This window comes from Hypomesus transpacificus, chromosome 23, assembly GCF_021917145.1.
Source record: "Hypomesus transpacificus isolate Combined female chromosome 23, fHypTra1, whole genome shotgun sequence".
NCBI lineage: Eukaryota > Metazoa > Chordata > Actinopteri > Osmeriformes > Osmeridae > Hypomesus > Hypomesus transpacificus.
Genome location: NC_061082.1, coordinates 2,112,603 through 2,126,166, shown reverse-complemented (window position 1 = coordinate 2,126,166; position 13,564 = coordinate 2,112,603). Strand labels below are relative to the sequence as shown.

The 13,564-nt window shown below is 50.8% G+C and overlaps 1 protein-coding gene across 1 annotated transcript in view; it reads left to right on the top strand.

The window, feature by feature from the left end:
• The window catches only part of spegb (striated muscle enriched protein kinase b), a 34,689-nt gene that overhangs the window by 18,125 nt on the left and 3,000 nt on the right, over positions 1 to 13,564 (top strand). The window contains exons 13-40 of the mRNA XM_047046409.1: positions 68 to 297; positions 663 to 782; positions 932 to 1,036; positions 1,325 to 1,531; positions 1,732 to 1,855; positions 2,389 to 2,561; positions 2,776 to 2,888; positions 3,037 to 3,205; positions 3,682 to 3,781; positions 3,904 to 4,104; positions 4,324 to 4,381; positions 4,519 to 4,596; positions 4,859 to 5,031; positions 5,115 to 5,141; positions 5,267 to 5,419; positions 5,637 to 5,679; positions 5,818 to 5,886; positions 6,417 to 9,111; positions 9,452 to 9,604; positions 9,743 to 9,859; positions 10,242 to 10,409; positions 10,650 to 10,772; positions 11,050 to 11,214; positions 11,456 to 11,616; positions 11,806 to 12,422; positions 12,633 to 12,872; positions 12,989 to 13,212; positions 13,418 to 13,493. Of these exons, the coding sequence (XP_046902365.1) occupies positions 68 to 297; positions 663 to 782; positions 932 to 1,036; positions 1,325 to 1,531; positions 1,732 to 1,855; positions 2,389 to 2,561; positions 2,776 to 2,888; positions 3,037 to 3,205; positions 3,682 to 3,781; positions 3,904 to 4,104; positions 4,324 to 4,381; positions 4,519 to 4,596; positions 4,859 to 5,031; positions 5,115 to 5,141; positions 5,267 to 5,419; positions 5,637 to 5,679; positions 5,818 to 5,886; positions 6,417 to 9,111; positions 9,452 to 9,604; positions 9,743 to 9,859; positions 10,242 to 10,409; positions 10,650 to 10,772; positions 11,050 to 11,214; positions 11,456 to 11,616; positions 11,806 to 12,422; positions 12,633 to 12,872; positions 12,989 to 13,212; positions 13,418 to 13,493 (6,882 nt within the window). The remainder of the gene's footprint in view (positions 1 to 67; positions 298 to 662; positions 783 to 931; positions 1,037 to 1,324; positions 1,532 to 1,731; positions 1,856 to 2,388; positions 2,562 to 2,775; positions 2,889 to 3,036; positions 3,206 to 3,681; positions 3,782 to 3,903; positions 4,105 to 4,323; positions 4,382 to 4,518; positions 4,597 to 4,858; positions 5,032 to 5,114; positions 5,142 to 5,266; positions 5,420 to 5,636; positions 5,680 to 5,817; positions 5,887 to 6,416; positions 9,112 to 9,451; positions 9,605 to 9,742; positions 9,860 to 10,241; positions 10,410 to 10,649; positions 10,773 to 11,049; positions 11,215 to 11,455; positions 11,617 to 11,805; positions 12,423 to 12,632; positions 12,873 to 12,988; positions 13,213 to 13,417; positions 13,494 to 13,564) is intronic.

The following is a 13,564-nucleotide window of genomic DNA, read 5'->3' as shown; positions in this document are numbered from 1 at the left end:
TTCCATTCATCACTCACCTAACCCTAACCCTATCCCTCCCTCCCTCCTCCCTCTCCCCCCTCCCCAGGGCCAAGCTGGAGAAGATGCCCTCCATCCCTGAGGAGCCGGAGCTTCCTGAGAGCGAAGTGGAGCGTTTCACCATGCCAGATTTTGTGAAGCCGCTGTACGACCTGGACGTGATCGAGGGGAAGGAGGCCGTGCTGAAGTGTAAGGTGGCCGGCCTGCCCTACCCCACCATCTTCTGGTTCCACAATGGGATGAGGATCGACAGCACCGAGGAAAGGAAGATGACGCAGTGTGAGTGATCAACGCTGTTTAGAGAGAAACCATCAAGTCTGGGATTATATCTGCTGTGATGGAAGCAGCAGGTGGCTGTAGGCTAGTCCATGTTCCTCCAAGAGAATTCCATTTAATTGAATAGCTAAACACACCTTATGTCTCCAATCCCCAAGATAGAATATTCTGGTGTGTGTGCATAATGTGTGTTCTTTGGATAAAAGCGTCTGCTAAATGCATAAATGTAATAATGTGCATAATATCATGTAGGAAGAGATTCAACTTTAACAGTCAGAAGTAATCCTTCCTCTACTCTTGTTGAGAAGAACTGTTTGACTGGATCCAGGAGATTGACATGCAGGTGTGTGTCGTTTTGTTTGGTCCAGTCAGAGACATCCACAGCCTGGTGATCCGGTCTGTGTGTCACAGCCATGCAGGAGTGTACAAGAGCGTCATCTCCAACAAGGTGGGCAAGGCCACCTGCTACGCCCACCTCTACGTCACCGGTGAGTCACCTCCACCTCAGCACACGCCTGGGGACAGGAGCCTCCTGGACAACGCTTTCTTTTCTGTCAGGGTCTTAAACGTTTAACGTGATTCTGTTGTGTATATGTTGTAATGCCTGTTAACCATCAGTGCTTCTGGGTATTTACAGATGTTCTTCCTGACCCCCCCGATGGGGCACCAGTGGTACGGTCCATCACAGGGAAAACCATCACCCTGGAGTGGAAGAAACCTCGACGACTAGACCCCTCCATTGGTGGGTCTGCCTCACATCCTGCAGCTAAGCACACTGACGTTAATATGATCAGAAATTATACTTAACGTATTTGGTGAATAGTGTGTTTTGCAACTGCAACTGAACACATTGTGGAGACAATGGCTTCCCAAGATTAGACTGGTGCCAAACAGATTATAATTGTTGATTAGTTTATTTCTAAGAACAAAAAAACCCACTGTAAAACAACTACACATACATTGTTTCTTTTCAACAAGCCAGTAGATAACCAAACTCCACCAGCATCATTAAACTCCTGTCCTCTTTCAGACCCCAGCTGCTTGATGTATGCCATCCAGCAGCAAGCCCTGGGCTCCATCCAGTGGAACATCATAGCATCCAGCCTGAAAGAGACCTCCTACACCGTCTCCACGCTCTCCAAGGGAGTCCGCTACGCCTTCAGGGTGCTCTCCATCACCACCAAGGCCTTCAGCAAGCCCTCCCCAGCCACCGATGCAGTGCAGCTGCTGGACACAGGTACCTGCAGGGACACCAGGGAGAGCTGGCTTTATCTGGAGGAATCCTTCTTCTGTTGGATTTCAGAGACAGAGAACAGGATGGGTTGTGAGAAACGACAGGAAACTGTTTCTTATGATCCACAGTGAAGGCCATCACTATGTATGCCATGTCTGGGGCAGTAGGTGTTACATACTGAAATGTGCTCTTGATCTCTCCAGGTCCCTATATTGAGGAGGCCCCAGTGATCATTGACAAGCCCGACGTTGTCTATGTGATGGAAAACCAGTCTGTCAGCATCACCATCACCCTCAACCACGTCAACGCAACCGTCATCTGGAAGAGGCAAGTCACCCTGAGGACTCATATTACTGTACAGTCAGACTACAGGATTAAAAACCAACTCAAATGTCCGTCTTTTGTGTACTGAGAGTCATTTACTTTAACTTAGTCCACAGCTTGTTGTAGTGATCCCATATCATGAGGATATGAAACCTGCTGTGGTGGTTCCCTCGTCAGGCTCAGAGTCTGAGGGTTATAACTCCTCCCTAAGACCTGAGCCTGGACGCTGAGCTGTGACTAGCACCACTACAGACACCAGAGCAACAAGAAACACTGCAGGGAACCGGAGGGCCTTTTGGTTCAACTCACGGCTCACGATCGAAAACACATTGTGGTCGTACACACATCATGGTCATACACACATCGTGGTCGTACACACATTGTGGTCATACACACATCATGGTCGTACACACATCGTGGTCGTACACACATCATGGTCGTACACACATCATGGTCGTACACACATCATGGTCGTACACACATCATGATCGTCAGGGTAACCTACCCCGCGCTGAGCAGTGTTGTGGTGTGTTCAGGAGGGGGCTGGTGCTGAGCAGCAGACCAGGCCTGTTTGAGATGCTCATGCCTGATGACGACCAACACACCCTGAAGATGCTGCGGGTGAAGCTGGCCGACGTGGGCCAGATGGTGTGTGTGGCTTCCAACAAGTGTGGCAGTGACTCCTGCACCTTCAGCGTGGAGATGGCTGGTGAGTTTCTGACGCTTCCCAGAATCACAGCCACTCACAGCTGATTTGCAGCAGACCAAGAGCTTTTAAATTAATCATTGAAATTGAAGCACTTTGTCATAAGATTCCAACATTTTAATAAAAAATGATATTGACTGTTTATTGAATCTAAAGTTATTATCAGAGCTGATTCATGCTTTCATGTGGAGTAAAGAGTTGTATCTCTCCCTCCCAGCGCCCCCAACGTTTGAGAGTATCATGGAGGATGTGGATGTGTCTGTGGGGGAGACGCCTCACTTTGCTGTGGTGGTGGAGGGCAGTCCTGTCCCCGACATCCTGTGGTTCAAGGTACACGACAGGAAACTGTGTGTGTGCTTGCATCTGTGTCTCTGTCATTTAATTCAAAAAAGATGTGACTTGATGACAGTAGTTGGACCAAGAATTGAAATGGACATGATCAACTTTTTGACATGGCTTTGCTATCTGTCTGTTTCAGGATGACGTACTGTTGTCAGAGAGCAGTCACTACACGTTTGTGTACGACGACAGCGAGTGTTCTCTGGTGGTTCTGAACACACGCGAGGAGGACTCTGGAGTGTACACCTGCACCGCCAGGAACCTGGCCGGGTCTGTGTCCTGCAAGGCTGAGCTCAGCGTGCGCCCAGGTAGGCTACCCATACCCTCAGGTAACCCTAACCCCAGGTAACCCTACCCTCAGGTAACCCTAACTCCAGGTAACCCTACCCTCAGGTAACCCTAACCCCAGGTAACCCTACCCTCAGGTAACCCTAACCCCAGGTAACCCTACCCTCAGGTAACCCTAACCCCAGGTAACCCTACCCTCAGGTAACCCTAACCCCAGGTAACCCTACCCTCAGGTAACCCTAACCCCAGGTAACCCTACCCTCAGGTAACGATAACCCCAGGTAACCCTACCCTCAGGTAACCCTAACCCCAGGTAACCCTACCCCTACCCTCAGGTAACCGTAACCCTAACTCCAGGTAACCCCACCCACAGATAACCCTACCCCCAGGTAACCCTATGTAATGAGGTAGCAGAAACATGAACAGCATCACTATCTGTCTGCTCTGAGGTCAGTGTAAACGGCTGGAGGTCTGTGCTGGTCGTGTTCCTCCGCAGATGTTAAGGAGCAGCAGAAGCCCGAGCTGGATGAGGAGACCCTGCTCAGGAGGATGCGCCGGCTGACAGACTACTACGACATCCACAAGGAGATTGGGAGGTGAGGACCTGGTAGCAGATCTGCAGCTGATCAACGAGTTACAACCTGAAACTAAACGGCAATTAACTAACCTAATAAAACCATCAGCTTTGGATTTTGAGTAACTCTGCTTGTTTCTCCAGAGGGGCCTTCTCGTATGTGAAACTTGTGACACAGAAAGCAGGAAAAATTGAATATTCTGCCAAGTTCATCTCAGCGCGAGCTAAGAGAAAAGCCTCGGCTCTGAGGGAGATGAACCTGCTGTCTCGTCTTGACCACGAAAGAATCCTCTACTTCCACGACGCCTTCGAGAAGAAGAATGCTGTGGTCATCATCACTGAGATGTATCTCTGTCTGAACACTGACTGAAGGGCAAAACACCTTCAAGTTGGACTGCAATATCTAAACGAGGAAGGAGAAGGAGGGATCAGGCTATAATCTCTTTCATGATGCACACATACACACTCAAACACATCATAAAATAACAATGGCCAAAGGTGTTTAGCAATATTGCATGTCCTGTTTTGAAAAGAAAATCATTTTTCCTTGACGAATACCTGAAGCTGCAACGAGGAGTTACTGGAGAGGTTCATCAAGAAGTCTAGTGTGATGGAGTCTGATGTAGGTTCAGCGGCATGCTCAGACCTCTGCATGACTCAACCCCTTGCTGTGTCACTTCCTGTCACTGATGCAGTATTACAGCTTGAACATAAAGCTGATGAGGAAAGCTGGATGAAACGCTTTTCTGTGTGCCGCAGGTCCGCTCCTGTATGAGACAACTGCTGGAGGGGCTGGACTATCTACACCGACAACATCTCATACATTTGGACATCAAGGTAAATATGCGGTTTTATAATATGGCACTTTGGGGTTTTCCATTTCCTGAAGTGTTCCGTATGCGCACCGTCAAGTTATTAAGGATTTTATTCCTTTTATAATGTAATGTAAGATCATGTATTTATTTAGCATTTGTTTTTTATCTGAAGCAAAAAACAGGGAGGGAATTTGAACCTGCAACCTCTTGACCTGCTACTAAAGGCTTGACCACTGAGCTCCCCCTGTATTCATCTGTGTGATCATGATGCTCTTTCCCTCAAGCCTGACAATATCCTCATGGCCGATCCCCATGGCGACCAGATCAGGATCAGTGATTTCGGCAACGCTGTGCAGCTGACACCAGACGAGGCTCAGTACTCTAAATACGGCACCCCAGAATTTGTTGCCCCAGAAATAGTGAATCAGACCCCTGTGTCCATGGCAACGGACATCTGGTAAGGAGCTGGCACACACGAGGGATCTGAATCATATCTCAAATTAAATCAAGTTTCACTTTATACTCTGCTTTTATCCCTAGGCCAATTGGAGTCATCACTTATCTGTGGTGAGTGAAATATTTGTCATTATTCAGCTTTAACAACATTCAGCAATAATAACTCTCTGAATGTGAATAGAAGCTAGGCCTGATGCATTACACCAGCGATGATGCCCAAACTCTGTCTGCTTCAGTGTGACTGGCGTGTCTCCGTTTGCTGGAGAGGATGACCGCAGCTCTCTGCTCAACATCAGGAACTACAACGTGGCTTTTGAGGAGAGAATGTTCGCGGACCTCTGTCGAGAAGCCAAGGGCTTCATCATCAAGCTGCTGGTCGCAGACAGGCTGTGAGGAACTCATATCTTAACAACTAAATACACTCATTGGACAAAAACAAATAATCAATTAGTCCTTCTATATTGTATTCTCAATAGGATGCCTGAAGCATTAGTAGCAGTATGCTTATAGTATATATATACAGTATAAATACAGTACAAAAAAATACCTTTACTGTTGGAGACAACATTTAATATAATGCAGCATAATGCCATTTTGAACCTACAGGAGGCCTGATACCCAGGAATGCCTTCGTCATCCCTGGTTTAAGGTACAGTTAAGAATGTACTGCCTACGCCATGGGTTTAAACTACACCCCCACTAGACTCTGGGTATCTCACAGCATTAAAAAATATTGAGCAATAAATAAACTGAAATGATGATCCTTCCCCTTTGTCATGTTATTCAGACACTCACAAAGGGGAAGGCTATAAACACTGAAGCCCTCAAGAAGTTTGTGTCTCGTAGGAGATGGCAGGTAAGGGATTCAACTATTTACTTTCAGATTTCAACAGAGATGGGAAGTAACAAGTACAAATACTTCGTTACTGTACTTTCTTTTTCTGGTATCAGTACTTTACTTCACAATTTTTCGGACAACTTTTTACTCTCACAAATATCTGTACTTTCTACTTCTTACATTTTCAAGCCAGGCTTGTAATTTTTTTTTCCATTAATATTTTCAAAAATCTTTTTCCCCAAAATATTTTCTAAATAGTATTTAGGCTTCTCTGTTTCTCCTCTCCCAAAAGGTTGAAAACAAAAATGTCCCCAAAAATTCAGAACAGATGTTCAACAAAATATTTCCCCCAAAATATTTCACTTTAACTTGAGTGAAAAAGTGTAGTCAGCACTTCTTTTACCACTCTTTTTAAACATCTGTATTTCTACTTGAGGGAAGGATGTGTGTATTTTTGCCATCTCTGGATTTCACAACTAAGTAATTCTGGGTTGTACTGATTTGTGTGTCTACCAGTTAAAAAATTTGATGTTTCTGTGGTTCTACAGCGCTCTCTCATCAGCTACAAATCCAAAATGGTCATGAGGTCCATCCCAGAGTTGCTAAATGACTCCACCAACCATATCTCCATAGCGGTACCCAGACACCTAAAGGAAGGTTCCCCACCACCTTCATCTTCCTCCGATTCGGACGAAGACATTGACGAGCTTCCATTCATCCCAATGCCAATAACTGTGGAATTTTCCGGATCCAGAATGTCCTTGACTGACATCCAGGGAGATGAGGAGGGGATAGGCCAACCAAACGGGACCACTAAAACCCCAGTGTGTCCAGGGCAGGAGGTGCGAGAGGCTGCAGGGCTGGAGGCCCAGGGGGCAGACTCCTCGGGCAGGGGCCGGCAGAGGAAGAGGTCAGCTCAAGAGACCGATAAAGGTTCCTCAGACGATGAGCCCCCCGCGGAGCTGGCCCAGCCAGACCAGGCCAGGAGGCCTCTACGCAGGGGCTCCAGCATGGACTCTGACAAACCCGACACTGGGAGCAGGAGAGGAACGCTCCGTCGAGGGGGCTCGGCCGACAGTGCCCTACTGCTACACATCCCGCCGGAAGAAGGCCCTGGCGACGGCGCTCCCGAGAGTGGGAGGAAGATCCTGAAAAAGGCTGTGTCCATGGAACTGCCCAGGAGGAGTGGCAGCCCGGGGACGGCCACCATGAGCCAGGAAGACTACGCTCTCAAACTGGAGCTGATGAGGCAGAGGCTGCTGCGAGGCGGCTCAGTGGACAAGAAGATGAGCGGCTTGCGGGGCCCCCTGCTGGAGACGCTGGGGATGGGTGACGATAAACGAGCGTCTTCTCTAGAGCGCCACTCTCGAGCGCCGCGCCTCGGCCCTCCTCCTCTGACCAGGGCTGCCTCCAGTGACTCCTCCAGAGAAGACGTGCCCAAACCCAAAGTCCTCCGCAAGAGCGCCTCCTTCAGCCAGGGGGACACAGAGCCCATGCCCCTGTACCGGCGCTCAGGAGCCCCCCTGGAGATCCCCCTGGCACAGATAGAGGAGAGGAGACTCCAGGAGGCCATATCCATGTCTGCTCTCACTGAGCAGATAAAGCTGGAATCCAGACCGGTCACTCCTAGAGAACCATCCCCCAAGCTGCCTATCCCAGAGCCAGCCAGACAGGAGAGTCCGACTAAGATGGAGTACGAAGATTCGCTGATCAACAAAGAGACCAAAGCTGAAGAGTGTTCCAGTGAGAAACCAGATGGGACGACCACTGACAGCACTTTTGATGAAAGGTCAAGCACGAGTGGTTTCTCTGAGAAGGACATGAGCATGTCAGAGGAACCAATGATGGAAGCAGAGAACGTGGCCCAGAGAGACCCAAGCCCTCCCCCAGCCCAGAGAGACCCTCCCCCGGCCCAGACTTTCACCTTAGAGGAGAGAATGGAAGAAGAAGAAGAGGAACACTTTGAGGAGAAGACTGAGGAGAGAGTTGATATGGTTGCTGAAACAAAAACGGTAGAAGAAGTACAAGTTGAAGAAGATATTGAAGAGGAAGTGAAGACACCGGTGAAGTCTGAGATGGTCATCTCCACCAGCTCTATTATGGTCTCTCCAACACAGGTTTATTCAAGAGGTCCAGCCAACGTGGTGTCGTCGTACGTGACACCCACACCCCCCGCTAGAGTTACACTCCCAGACGGCACCACCTCAGCATACGCCAGCATAATGCAGACCATCATGGTCCCCTCCCTGCAGCCCCTGAAGAATCCTCCGCTTGGTCCCTCCACCCCGGTGGGTCTGAGGACTCCTGAACCAGCGCTGGACTCCACACCTCCAGCTGTCCCTGGCCCGTCCAGACCAGTGGTAGCCCTCACCACCGAACACCCTGCCGTGTACTCCAGAGTGGCCTCTCCAGAGCAGCTTTCCAAAGAGCCCAGCCCACCCCTGACAGCCCCCTCGCCCCCCGCGGCCCCCCCTCTCGGGGGCAGCTTCCAGGACATCGCCTCTGAAGAGGTGTTTGAGGCCCGCTTCAGGAAGCGTGAGTCTTCTCTGACCCGAGGCCTCAAACTCCTTTCCTGGTCAAAGAACGAGGACAAGCCCGCCGCATCCTCGGACTCTACAGAGTTCAGCGAGGAGATCTACAGACCCGGGCCAACCGGAGCCCCGCTGGAGATCTCCTCCAGGAGGCTGGAAGAGAAGTCCAAGTCTGTCCAGGACCTCCGCGAGGCCCAGAAGGACCAGGGCTTTATGAGGCGCCTCTCCATGAGACTCCGCAGGACCCCGTCGGCCGAGCGCAAGGAGGAGAAGCCGAAGGAGGAGGATCCAGTCTCCCCCAAGAGGAGGCTGTCCTGGGCCCTGGGCCGACGGGGTTCCCAGGAGAGGAAGGAAGTAGAGATGAAGAGGATGGACGGAGAGAGCGAACCGCCAACGGAGGAGGGGATGGAACTCAAGAAGCCCAACGAGTCTCCTGTCCTTGCTATGCGCAGGAAGATAGAGTCGACCGTGGCAGGGATCTCCATGAAGATCCGCAGTGTCTCTGAGGAGAGGCGGACGGAGGACAAGGAGGCCAAGCCAGAGAGTAAGAAGACTCCCATCCTCTCCATGCTGCGCAGGTCCACGTCAGAGGGCCGGGGTTTGAAGAGTATGGCTGTGCCTCAGAACCAGCTGGCCACTCAGTCAGGAAGCACGGCCTCCTCCGAGTCTCTGGGATCCGTGTCCAGTGTGAAGTCAGAAACAGTTTCCAGAGGTGGGACTGTTCTTCTCCTCATTCTAACTGACAGGGTTGGACTGTTTGCACCATCAATAAATACTAATGTTATCCTGGGTTTAGAGGAAGAGACTCTGCTTTCTTGTCAGTTTTAATAGCAGTTGTACAGTTTTACCTTTCTTCAGGATACATGTCGGATTAACAGATATTTACATTTCTGGACTTAGTCCAGAAATGTCCAGAAATGTCCATTGATACTTGCACTGTACTTAGTTTAAGGTGCAAAGTAAGAGCCTGTTTTATGCACGTTCTAACATTAAATTTTTCTTCCTTATTACCCACTTGTGTTGATTTCAGTTTGAGTTGTGTGTTTCCTCAGCAGGTGGCGAGGGCGAGCGCAGGTCTCGCTGGGATCGCTGGGGCTTGACCCGAGGACGCAGGGACAAGACTGTGTCTCAACCCGACATCCCCTCAGCCATCGCCAGGGAGAACGGCTCTCTCGGCTCACGCCAGTACTCCAGACTGGCCTCTGGTATGTAGTCCATACCTGGGGAAACTAGTACTCTAGACTGACCATCCAAAATGTAGTTGTATGTATTGCAGGTCAACGCCCTAAGCCGTCTGTCTGAATACACACTGAGCAGTGTCCACCTCTGAATGTCCCCTGTAGACTTCCCTCCTGTGTTCCACATCAAGCTGAGGGACCACGTCCTGCTGGAGGGAGACCCCATCACCCTCAGCTGTCTCCCGGCTGGATCGCCACACCCTCACATCCACTGGATGAAAGGTCAGCCTTCTTCTCACGCCATGCTGACAACAGAACGAATCCTGCTGCCTGTCCTTCTGGAAATTACCTACTGGACTTACCTGTATGGGTGCTATTGTGAATGGATACTGGAATACAAGTCAGTTGTTTTGTTTGGGAAGTAAACGCTAGCATCAGCAGTTCTACATACAAGTCTAATGTGCTGGCAACGGCAAATACAATGACATAGTAAGAGAATTTAAGCATTGGATTTAAAAAAATATTTGTCATCATAATATGGTCATATTCTATACACAACACTAAATCAACAACAATGCCCAGGCTAGTATTGTAACTGTTGACAGGCAGGTGACACCTTGTGACGTTTCCTTGAATCCAATCCTCTCTGCTGTGTTCCCCTCAGACAAGAAGCCTCTGGAGATAGATGCCAGGATGAACATGATTGCCTGTCCAGACGGCCGGCAGCTGCTGATGATAATGAAGACCACCAAGAAGGACGCGGGCCTCTACGAGTGCGTGGCCACCAACCCCCTGGCAGCCGTGTCCAGCTCATGCACACTCTCCCTCGCACGTACGTCAATAGTGTGTGTGAGTGTGTTGAGTGGGACCCCAACTGTGGAGGTGTAAAGGGATGTGGGACTCGTAGAGAGCTGTCGAAACTGATCCATTAACTGCTCATCGTGGGTTTGTTCTTCTCCTATCTGGTGTGTGTGTCTGATGTGTGTGTGTCTGGTGTGTGTGTGTGTCTGGTGTGGTGTGTGCGTGTGTCTGGTGTGTGTGTGTGTGTGTGTGTGTGGTGTGTGTGGGTCAGGTCTCCCCAGTCGTCCTGGGACCCCCGAGGTGCCTCAGAGGTACAGGAACACGGCCCTGGTGCTGTGGAGGCCCTCTGACACCATGGCCCCCTGCACCTACTCCCTGGAGAGGAAGGCAGAGGGTGAGGCCACCTCCTCACACTGTAGCACAGTAATGACACATTTCACCAGAAGGGGGGATTTGAACCTGCAACCTTTTGATCTGCAGTTAAATGCTCCACTACTAAGCTGCATCACAGCAGCAGCTGTCAAGTACTGCCACCTTGTGGTCGCTGTGTATGTTTCTGTTGCTGTAGCCTTGCTTTTTCCTTAGGATCAATAAACCAAGTAATCACTGGCTGATAATCCTCAATCAGTCACATCCTACAATGTAGTATTAAACATGTTTGTTTCCCCCAGGTGAGGTCAACTGGCTGATAGTGGCCACAGGAGTGGCCGACTGCTACTACAATGTCGTTGACCTGCCAGCAGGGGGCGCGTTCAGGTTCCGGGTGGCATGTGTCAACAAAGCAGGCCAAGGGCCCTACAGCAGCCTGTCTGAGATCGTCTGCCTGGACACCGCAGGTATGGAAAGGGTGGATAAAAGATTTGTTAAGCTCTGACTTCTGAGAAAACGGTCAAATACATTTCAAGTTTTGAAATCTCACAGTTCTTACTCATCATGCCACATATAGGCCTTTTATCTGTCATAAGATATTATATATTGTTTTTAAAATGTATTTTATGCATTCATATTCTGCCTGAAACATTATTTTCTAGACAAATGATAGTTTGGAACGTACTGTCTATCATTCTTCTTCTTCAGAACAACTCAAGTCCAGTGGAGCGGTGGTGGTTAACACTACCCCTTCCCCTCCCGTGGTGATGATGTCATCAATGACGGTGCCCCCCATTAAAACCCCTAGTAAAGGGGCAGCCCCCTCCACTCAACCCCCAGCCCCCCTTGCCCCCTCCCCACAACCCCCAGCCCCCCTTGCCCCCTCCCCACAACACCCAGCCCCCCCTGCCCCCTCCACACAAGCCCCTGTCCCTTACCCCTTCACCAAAACCCCTGCCCCCTCCACCCAGCCCCCAGCCCCCTCCACCCAGCCCCCAGCCCCCTCCACTCAGCCCCCAGCTCCCTCCACTCAGCCCCCAGCTGTATCAGGAGCCAAGGCAGGAACTTCTCTTCTAAAACCGCCTGGCCCTCCCTCTGTCCAGCCCTCCATCCAGGCAATCTCCCCCTCCAGCCCTCCTCCCTCCAGCCCTCCTCCCTCCAGCCCTCTCCCCTCCACGCCCCAGGCTCTGCCACCTCCGGCCAAATCCAAGACCACCCTCAACATTAACGTAGGGAAGCCCGCGCCCTCTCCCGTAAAACTGGCCCCGCCTGTTGTCCTTCCCAAACCCCAAAGCCCAACCAACATCGTCCCCCCCACGGCTAAAACTCCTCCCACCTCCGGCCCTCTGCTCGTAAGCCCACCCCCCTCCATCGGCAAGCCCATCTCCTCTCTGCCCATGTACGCTCCTGTCTCCACGGCTCGCCTCACCCCTCCCTCTCCCTCCAGCGCTCCGGCCCCGGCCCTGGCCCCTCCCGTGGTGCTGGTCTCTAGTCTGACCCCCGTCATGGACGGAGGCCCGGGCCCCTCGGGGAGAAGCACCCCCTCGGGGCGTATGACCCCCTCGGGGCGTATGACCCCCTCGGGGCGCAGGACCCCCTCAGGAAAGTCTGGAGACGGGTCCCTGCGTCAGGGGGTTCCCCAGAAACCGTACACCTTCATGGATGAGAAGGCCAGGTGAACACATACACAAAACACAACAATGTTAAAAACGAGATTGTGTATTGTGACACTTTTTGTGAAAAAGATCAACGATACACATACCAGTAAGTCCATGTATATTAGAATAGTTGGACAGCAGCTGAAGATCTTCCAATTCTGATGGCAGTAAACATCTCCCCACGATGCTGTAACAGCAGCAAGTCTTTCATGTGCTTCTCCTCACAGGGGGCGGTTTGGCGTGATCCGGGAGTGCCGTGAGAACGCCACAGGGAACCTGTTCATGGCCAAGATCGTGCCGTATGAGGCAGAGAGCAAGCAGGCGGTCCTGCAGGAGTACGACATCCTCAAGTCGCTCCACCACGACAAGATCATGGCTCTGCACGAGGCCTACGTCACTCCTCGCTACCTCGTCCTCATCTCCGAGTGCTGCAGCGGCAAGGAGATCCTCTACAGCCTCATAGACAGGTCAGATAGCGCCTGATAGAAGAGGAAGGAAGATGAAGTTGTTCTCTGTAAAGTATATTGTTGTATCGTAACATTCATGTAAGGATGTATTGTGTGCTGTGTCGGTGTCCTGTCAGGTTCCGCTACTCTGAGGATGATGTGGTGGGGTACATAGTCCAGATCCTGCAGGGACTGGACTACCTTCAAAACCGACGCATCCTGCACCTCGACATCAAGGCAGAGAACATCATCGTCACCTACATGAACGTTGTGAAGATCATCGACTTTGGCAGCGCCCAGAACTTCAACCCTCTGTTCCTGAAGCAGTTCAGTCCACCGGTGGGGACTTTGGAGTACATGGGTAAGTAATGCTGATCACCTTAAAAACAACTTAATGACTTTTTCTCCCAGCAAGGCTAACAGAAAGTCGTCTTCACCACTGATATGTATCTATAAAACAACTCTTGCATGACGCGACTGACAGTTAACCAGGGAATGAAATACTGCTTGATTTAAAAGTAGACCCTGATGTGTCTGTGTGGTGTGTTCTCTGCACCCGGCTGCAGCTCCTGAGATGTTGAGAGGAGATGTGGTGGGACCTCCTGCTGACATCTGGAGCCTGGGCGTGCTCACGTTCATCATGTGAGTACCACACCAGCTCACAGGGGATCTCTAGGGACAGGCAGTGACTTCCAAAGGTTACCACACATGCT